Genomic DNA, 9,614 nt, shown 5'->3' with positions numbered 1-9,614 from the left:
GACATTGATGCATCCTGAGCTATGAGTTGTGGAAGTGAGACCGTGGTCAAGGAAAGAAAAAGTGTGTGTATGTGTGTTTGTGTGTTTGTGTGTGTGTGTGTATGTGTGTTTGTGTGTGTGTGTGTTCATAGCTGCAGAAAGCGGCAGCCATGAGTCAAAGTGCTTTTGTCCCCTCACAAAGACTTGGTTATCGATGTCCTTGTGGACTATTCTGGAGCCGTTTTCAAGCCCGTTCATTTGATCGTTCACAGCCTTCACTACAACAACAATAGCCATCGCATTTCTGAAAACTATATTTAACAAAATCCAGGGTCAGGGCAGGAGGAAAAAAGGCCTAAAAATAACATTGATACAGAGTGAAGGGAAGAAAATCCGGGTGACACAGTGAACGATAAATCACACAACAGACGGTTCCACTGTCAGAAATAGAAAAACACAAGGGAGTTTATCTCTTTTATTATTTTCTTTCAGGGCTGCCTTTTTGTCATGATTGAATCCTGTTTTTATGCACGGTGTGTGTGTTATGTGCGTGTGTAACTGCAGTAGTGAAGTGACAGTGAGCAGCCCGAGTCCCTGACCTATAATCCACTAACTGTCATCCATATCCCTCCCCACTTGATCTCCTCCATTTGTCTATGCATGGAGAGGGCTCGCTAATCCTCTCCGTGCACACCATATAAAGATATGCTCACATTCACAGTCATGAGTGCACATTTATATACACACGCACACACACACACGCCTCCACAAGTGATAGAGTGGAAGCAGAGAGACGATGAGGTACACACAGCTGGGCCGGGCGCTGCACCACTAACCTACTTTGAGAATCTGAATGCAAGCATCCGTGTTTTCCTCCGAGTGTCTTTGAATGTGTGTCACTGCTGCATATCTCCACCTCCATCCCTCTCTCCTGAACCTACACAAACTGACTCACTGTGCAAACACCAGCACGCACACGTGTATAAACACAATGACAGGTTTGCTCGAGAGCCGCTGTGTCACGCGGTCATCCTGCTGCGCTCTTTTGCAGCCGCCTCACGGTGACAAACAGAGCACGGCTGTCGTTCTGAGGAGCAGCGAGCCGATGACGGGGGGGGGGGGACGTGGAGGGAAAGAGTTGGGCTGCAAACGCCTCCGCCTTCATCAAAGCACCAGCAGCCCGTCAAAGCTCTGCGTCTCCTCTGATGAAAGAAGGATGAATTTTGCATGATGCAGCAGCAAAAAAAAAAAAGAGAGAGAGAGTGGGGGTAGGGGGTGAAAACTTGCCCACTTTGCAAAACAGAAAAGAAAAAGTGTATTCTGGCAAAGGCTGAGAGCATGCAGTAGTAGTTTACTGACACGTTGACCCCCTGAGTAAGTGTTACAAATCCCTTTTTTAAAAGCAGGACTGGTGTTGGAGTGGCAGTGCCACGAGCCCCGGGGGGGAGGAGGACAAGAGGGCTGTTAGAGGCTGGAGGCAGGCCAGATGCTCTTAACACACACATACACCCTGAGAAACACACACACACACAAACACACAAAATGGCCTGGGACAAAGCAGAGATGTCCAAGTAAAAAAGAGTGGAGCACAGAGCAAAGTGTCGGATACGTGCCTGACTTTTTGGCTCAACAGGTTTCAGTTTATCTATTAGCCCTGGAAGCAGATGGGAACAGAAACCATGAGTAATTGAAAACTTTGAAGACCTTGGTTTGAAAACAGCTCAGAACTGCAAGTTAAAACGAGTGAAAATGAGCTGCAGGCGGGCAGGGTGAAGCTTTTGGTCAAACATGCAAGATCTGTTAAAAGAAACTATCGTTTGTCTGTATTTAAAATCAGAGTTGTGTAATAAGGCGCCTTCATGCCAACATGCTTCTTTTATTGTAAACTGCAGGCCTTTGGAGTGTGTGTTGTGTTTTTTTCAGAGTGTGAAGCACTGGATGTACTGGTGGTCAGCGGGGGATACACCTTTTTCCTGCATCTTCAGCAGGTCAAACAATCTCTGTGCACTTACATAATTGTTCCAACACTCCCTTTTCCTGTCCGGTCTGCATGGCCTCCACTTTTTCCTTTTCCACAGAACTGAACTGCGCACACGCACACGCACACGCACACACACACACACACACACACACACACACACACACACACACACACACACACACACACACACACACACACACACACACACACACACACACACACACACACACACACACACTTTAATGGAAGCCATGAACCCAGACTTCCACAAAGGCCCAAGTGGAGCAGGACGTTCTTCGCCTGAATTTCACTTCAGCACATGGCTTCAGACTCTTGGGACTTTCAGCACGCTCTGATTTTTTCTTTCCAAAGAGGAGAAAAAAAAAGGGTTGATGTGCCTCATGTCTCCTCTCGATGGTCCTAATGCAGCAAAGAGAGATCCCTGTTGCGCTGCAGACATTCTCAACACTGCTCGGTCTGTTAGATGAAGACGAAACAGGATACTTTCTTGAAAACCCCCGTGCGCTTTTCCTCCTCTGCTCCAGACAGAAATTAAGTCTTGCCATGAGCGTCTTAGTCACTCGGTGAAGTACTTCAGAGTGTTTTTAAGGCAGAGAAAACAGAGCAGAGGTCCAAGAGGATTTGCACACACTCCTCGAGTTCACTTTAAACTTTTATTGATGCAAGTAGATCCACACTGAAGCCAAATCCAGACTTCCATATGGGGTCTTATAGTCCAACTTAAAGCACTACGGGGATGTCATGTGTGCTATCTGATATTCTGGGAGGTCAAACTGAACAAGGGCCCTCTGTGCTCACTGACCTTTTTTGCCAAAGATGAAACACAGACTTTGGTCTATACAGGGGAAAAAAACAAAAAAAACGTCAAGTAACATACAGCCACAAGTCCTCTCTATCTCCCCATCTCAGAGCAGTTACTGAGCCGTGCTGAGCTGGATCGCTGGTGCATGGCCACCGGTGTGTGTGAGCAGTGAGAAAACACGTCAGTCAAAACAGAGAAAAACGCACGCACTCTTTGGCAATCACACGCAGAGAGAAAGAAACCGAGAGTCTTTTCCTTTCATAGTGCAGGCAGTCATGGACAAAATAGGGCTGCAACATAGGGATATAATATATACATCCATCCATCCATAAAATATAGCTTTGGGTCTCAAAGTGTGCAAATCCAGATGGGTTCAGTTGCGTCAGATGTTTTAAAATGTGGGTATGAGCCAGATACAGGTCTCAGTTTTAAGCCAGGCCAGGTCTCTGTTACCAGCTGAAGGAGGGTGTTACATAAGATGTGTGATATTAAGTAACAAGTCACTACTCTGCCACACTGCCCGGCTCTACCTGTGCATTACCTCACTGAACTGCTACAGCTCTCAGCAGATGATTCTTCCTGTGGACAAGTTCAGGCCGTTCCACCTCAGGTCAGAAAAATAGTGGACACTCAGTCTCAGAGGTTGCATGATGTCGTTTTCTAATGTCCTGCTGACAGACATACAGTAGCAGTGTTTTTCTTTGCTTTCTACACAGGCCCTAAATTTTGCTCCTCAACCTTCCTGAAAAAGTGCAACCAAGGACATTGCTATCTATCTAGACCTCGTTTCTGCAATAGCTAAAGTGGTTTAGCCTCTGCTGCATCATCCCTCTGCTGCTCCCTAACATCCTGCACAGCCCTCAGGTCTTCCACCGACTCACAGACTCCACACAGACCCTCCACTGCCTGCCAGAGCGTCCTCAGGTATGAAGTAAACATCAACTGCCTTCCACTTTCCTGAAAACCACAACTCTCTGTGGATATCTGAACCAGGTGACCCTTCCCAAAAGTTAAAATATGGACAGAGAAGATATTCCGTCTAAGAACTGTTTACTCTTAAAGCACAATTTGTTCTTACACTTGATGAATACTTTAAGACGCCCCTCTCTTATCCTCCTGGCAGCGTGTGGGCTGCGGGGAAAAGACAGCAGCTGCAAATCTACTCTGAAGACAAAAACACAAATCTTGAATGAAGGAGGAAAAGTGTTGGCACTGCTCTGCGGCGGGCACATGGACGGCTTGGAGATCTCAAAGCTTGCGAGCGTCGGTCCCCGCCTGAGTTGGGCTGCAGTGTGCCATAACCCTGCAGACCACACACACTCACAGACGCACTGAGCTGCCAAGTTTAAATGACTGTTTTTTTCACAGCGTGTAAATAGAAGCAGTCTGAAGGCAAGCTCGCGAGTCGTCACAAGGCGAGCTGTGCGGCCAGTGTTTAGCATAAATGCTCTGATTCATACCATATGCCCGTCACTCGTGAACTCGCCAATGAACACAGCATACAGCTCACACACTAACAAAAAGACTAAACAGAGGATGCAGAGACGCTGTGCATTTGATTGACTGTCAGAGTGAGTCGTGCAATACGTGAATGTGTTACAGTGAGCTGGACAGGCTTTACTGTAGCAGATCTACATGAGCTCATGTTGGTCCATTGTCCATTGAGTGACTGTTGTGCTAAAAGGCGTTGTATTGTTGGCTGTCATGCGTGTCAGCTGGGCTGCTTGGGACCCGCTTTCTCTAAGCCTTACTGTAAGGCCAACTGTGGCTGCAGAAATGTAACTGACATCTAAAAAAAACATAGATATAACAGGATAAAAACCTGTGTCCATCAACACAGTTATTTGTGCTGGCAGCGCCCATTTTCAATAAAAATAACAATGCAGTTCAGCGTTTTTAGCCCTCAGTGTGCCAAAATGCCCGTAGTGTCTGTTTTTTTTTTTATTATTGCTGCGCTCACATCACTTCCCGTTGAAAAAAGTTAATTTCCTGGAACACTGCAGCGCTCGTCAATGTCACCTTTCCCTTAAAGCCAATGAAAATCAAGAAGGACAGGATATCTGATATCAGCTTTGGCAACAACAATGACGGAGGAGAAACTAATCTGACCTTTTTATAGGTTTGATTTCAACATGTAGAGCTGCTGCTGACAGAACATGATAACTTGACATTATTTCATGTTTTCTTGGTGACATTTCCTTGATTAAGGATAATATGAAGCATCATGTTGTCTTTGCACTTCCTGCATAGTAATACAAAATGACATAACATAAACCACTTGAATTTTATCTTAAATGCCAAGAAAGTGTATTACTTCCCAAGCTGTAACCACAAGCTAAGACTAGGGGCTATCCTTACATTTTTGGGCCACATTTGGGAGCATTTCAATTGACTTGAAGTTGATCCCCCGACAAGTTTAAGGAGCAAAAACGTGAATGTGTTACAGTGAGCTGGACAGGCTTTACTGTAGCACAGCTATGTGGGCTCCTGTCGGTCCATTGTCCATTGAATGACTGTTGTGGCAAAAGGCTTTGTATTGTTGGCTGTCATGCGTGTCAGCTAAAGCTGTTAGGATAAATTGGAAAGTTATAAAAGTCTGTACTGAGTTTCCTAACAATTCATGCAGTTGTTTTGCAGACATTTTCATTCACAACCCCAAAGTGAGCCTCATTAGAAAGAAAAGTCTGGATTGATTCTCTGAGGACCCTGAATACCTGTTGAGATGATTCAGTCCGGACTGCAGCTGTGGATTAACAAACCAGGCAACCCTGTCGTCTACAGCGCCTTGGTACAAGCATGTGAGAGGAACATGTATTCGGTGCTCAACAGAGAGAAGATTTTAAGAAAAAAAAAATCACAGGGCAATGGAAGAGAAATGAAAATTGGATCTCCATCAGAAGTGTGACCTGGTTCAGTGGCTGGTTACGGATGGCCGCTCGCTGTTCACTGAGCTAATTATGACCGAACAGAAGGACTTTCTCTGGGAGACACTCCTGTTATACTTCGGAGAATTGATCCAGTTGGAATATCTAGTTCACCATCCCTCGCTGTTTTTTTCACTGCTGGCACGCCATACTTCTTTGGAAAGTTTCCAACTTTTACTCTGGCACTTCATCCCACCCGCCTTATTCCGTCTACACACACACACACACACACACACACACACACACACACACACACACACACACACACACACACACACACACACACACACACACACACACACACACACACACACACACACACACACACACACACACACACACACACACACACACACACACACACACACACACACACACACACACACACACACACACACACACACACACACACACACACACACACACACACACACCTCCTGTCTGGCTGTCTCGTTTTCTCTCAGACATCTCACCATCACTGCTACTAAGAATGTCTCACTGTCACTCTTTTTTGCAGTCGCACTTTCTTTCCATCCTCTCGCCTTTGTAGCTGTCTGCTCTCCATCTGACAGCCCGGTATCTCACTCTGTCCACCACTTTCTGTCTTTCCTTCTCCTGCAAAGTGCGTCTCCCTTTGTGTTGGATGAATCAGACAGGCAATTTTGTTCACCTTGGAGAGACCCACACCTGCTCATCTCAGCATCATCAGCACCAAAACTAAAAGAAAAGATCAGCATCGGGCAGACCTTGTATTTCCATGTGAGTTCTGCAAACAGTGCCATAAGGAAAAAACATAATTTTTAGTGTGTGAATGAATATGTGCTTGTGAGTGTGTTTGTGTGTGTTTATTGGCTCCCGGCTGTTGTGAGCTATCCCTGGCTGGCATCACAGCACCATATGTCTGTACATGGGGCTGTGCTGACATGCGCCACCGCTGGAGGCCGGGCCGGCTGTGCAGCACAATGACAGCTTTATGCCTGCATGCCACACATTGCAATAGTCCAGCAAATAGACACTTCCTGCAACTCTGCGAGAAGTGAATACTGCTGACTTACAGATGTGAAATAGAACAGGAGTAACATTTTCTAACCTGGAAGTTTAAATCTGGACCAGAACACTCTGAAACTCTGTATGAGGGGTTATAGACGTTACACAGACTCCAAATGGACCCACAGCTACTAAGAAAGATACACATGAAGCTGAGTAATCACCACAAAGACATCAAATGACCTTCAAAAAATATATACAAAATAAACCAGACAGGCATAAGACAACAACAAAGAGACAGAAATCTCACAAACCCAAGAAATGAGAACAAGATCTCAAAGATTTTTAATACAAAACAACCTCAAATGGGTGAGAAATGAACTCAAAGAAGCCAAAGACCCCAAAGACAAAAAGACACCTGCCACCGCTAAGAAGTGTTACACAGCCACACAATACAAACACAAAGAGATCCACATCTACAAAGACACAAAATAAAAGATGCAAAACCACTAAGGCGCTAAAATGTATTACAAATACACTCAAAAAATGATGATTCAAAACCTCAAAGAGACACAAAACTACCCTCAAGGAACACAAAAAGATTATAAAAAAGAGGCATAAAAACAGAGCAGAGACGCAAAGACACCCAAAACGTCCATAGAGAGACGAGAAATAATCGCACACAATAATGACAAACCACAGAGATCCACCACAACTACAAAGAAAGAGACAAAACGGGAGGGCAAACTACCAAAAATAAAATACAGACCCAAGTAAAAACTGAATGCAAAGTGATGCAGAACCAGTCAGAGACACAAAACTATCCCAAGGTGACACCACATGAGCACAAGAAGATGCACAATTACCACATGTGCAGAAAAAACATTAAAACTGTCATAAAAAGACACAGACTAGCAACAAAGAGACCACAAAGACACATACAGTTACTACAAGCATAAAGACCTACAAGACCTACTCAAAGACACGCTTAGTGGTCATCAAAAGATGATTAATGACCACGTAGAGACACAAAACATGTACAAGAATTAAAAACACTAAGTGACACAGAACAGACACAACAAGACACAAATTGATAACAATAAGATAAAAGATTACTAGAATGAACCTAAAGGCAGTCTAAATTTAGCATAAAAAGCTACATAATGGCTTTAAAGTTGCGCTTAATTATCGACAAAAGATGCAAAATAGCTGTAAACAGTCTAGGTGTCTTGTTCCTATGTAGGAGGGGACAGGTGTCTTTAGCATGCCGTGTCCAGGGATCTGTAGGCTGTAGGCTTTCAGACTAAAGTAGCCCTAGAACAAATGATTCGATTTCATACTTGAGTATTTACATTTGCTTATCTTGCTTATCCTGTACTATTACACTGAATAAGAAATGCATCATTCAATAATTTACAGTTTCCAGAGCATGCACTTCTTTAAAACTGTGTCAACTCCCCCAAAATCCAAATCCCAAACTGTGCTGAACATCTGTAAGTGTAGTAAACGTGCTCCTCGGGCTTGTGTTGCAGTGACACATCTGTGCCAACACGTTCTGAAAACAAACCCAGCAGCTTTGATGAAGTGAATGAGTCAATACATGAATCCATGTCTGATGGAAGGAGCTCGGCTGACTGAGGGGAAGGAGACCTGTTGGTTCCACAGTGACACCAGCTCCACTGCTGCTGACGAAGGCTCAGATAAACAAACAGAAAGTCTGCTGGCCACAGCAACACAACATGACACAGAAGCATTTGTCAAGTCTTCATGATGGTCGTTTCAAGCCTCATTTCCTTCCAATGTATGTCAATATTTCTACCACAGCAGTTCCTACACATTAAATAGACATCTTTTTTTTTTCTAACCATTATCATTCAAGATAGTGAAGTAACTTCATCTCTGGCAGAAAATGCTGATGTAGGGAAGATGTTTGACTGAGGACAGATGAGATCAATGTTGCTGTTTGTATCAGGCATGAAACTCACTAACATCAGTGAAATAAAAAGCCTAAATCGATATCTTAACCACAAATATAATTCTAATTATACAATTCTACACTGATAAACATTATCAGGCTACAGAGGCACATTTCTCCTGACTGTCAGTGCTGAAATAGCCTCAGTTTAGCGATCTGAATGCACAGAATGAATCATACCTTGGTTATCCTCGTCCATGATTGCAGTGTATTGATCAAGATCCCCGTCCAAAGAAAAAGCTGACAAAAACTCCCTTTGAGTGTGAAAAAAAAAGGGTCTAATGAACAGCAAAAAAAAAAAAAAAACGCGTCCTAATTTCCAGGACGCATCTGGTGCACAGGTTGTCTTGCGGGCAAGCGTCTTCTTTTGGGAAATGTTGTGGCCATTTACGCCTCACAGTCGCGAGGACCGTCCCTCCGGTTCAAGCAGTCGGTGAGCGGTGTGTGTGTGTGTGTGTGTGTGTGTGTGTGTGTGTGTATGTGTTCGTGTACGTGTGTTAGTCACTGTGGCAGCAGCAGCCGTGTCTTTTCTCCCACTGTGGCCGAGTGTGTTATCGTTATCCCTCCAAATACGCCTTCACTCCACTAGTATCGGGAGAGTAGTTGACACGGCTGCGTCAAGTTGCAGCGAACACAACCGGAAGTATAGCGGACATTTTTACAATTGCGTCTTCAAAATAAAGGACGAACATTTGTAACAATGCTGTTTTATTTTATTTTGAAAGTCACAAAAGGAAGTATTTTGTTATTTTTTGTGTAACTTGACTGTAGTTGTTAATCCCATCCCAGCACCACTACATTACCTCTTCTGCGCCCATGTGACTTCAGGCAACAATGATATTATAGGCTACCGATAAAAACAGATATATCATTGTTATTGATTGTGCGGATTGATTTATTATGCTACTCTACAGCCTTTCAAATAATAAACTAATTAACCTTTAA

At 44.1% G+C, this 9,614-nt stretch overlaps 1 protein-coding gene across 1 annotated transcript in view; it reads right to left on the bottom strand.

Annotated features, from left to right (window-relative positions):
* The window catches only part of cyth3b (cytohesin 3b), a 39,087-nt gene extending 29,828 nt beyond the window's left edge, over window positions 1–9,259 (bottom strand). The window contains exon 1 of the mRNA XM_061065809.1: window positions 8,850–9,259. Within this exon, the coding sequence (XP_060921792.1) occupies window positions 8,850–8,868 (19 nt within the window). The 5' untranslated portion in view covers window positions 8,869–9,259. The remainder of the gene's footprint in view (window positions 1–8,849) is intronic.
* Between the last annotated feature and the right edge of the window lie 355 nt (window positions 9,260–9,614).

This window comes from Labrus mixtus, chromosome 20 (genome assembly GCF_963584025.1).
Source record: "Labrus mixtus chromosome 20, fLabMix1.1, whole genome shotgun sequence".
In the NCBI taxonomy this organism is placed as follows: Eukaryota; Metazoa; Chordata; class Actinopteri; order Labriformes; family Labridae; genus Labrus; species Labrus mixtus.
This window is presented reverse-complemented; position numbering and strand designations above follow the sequence as displayed.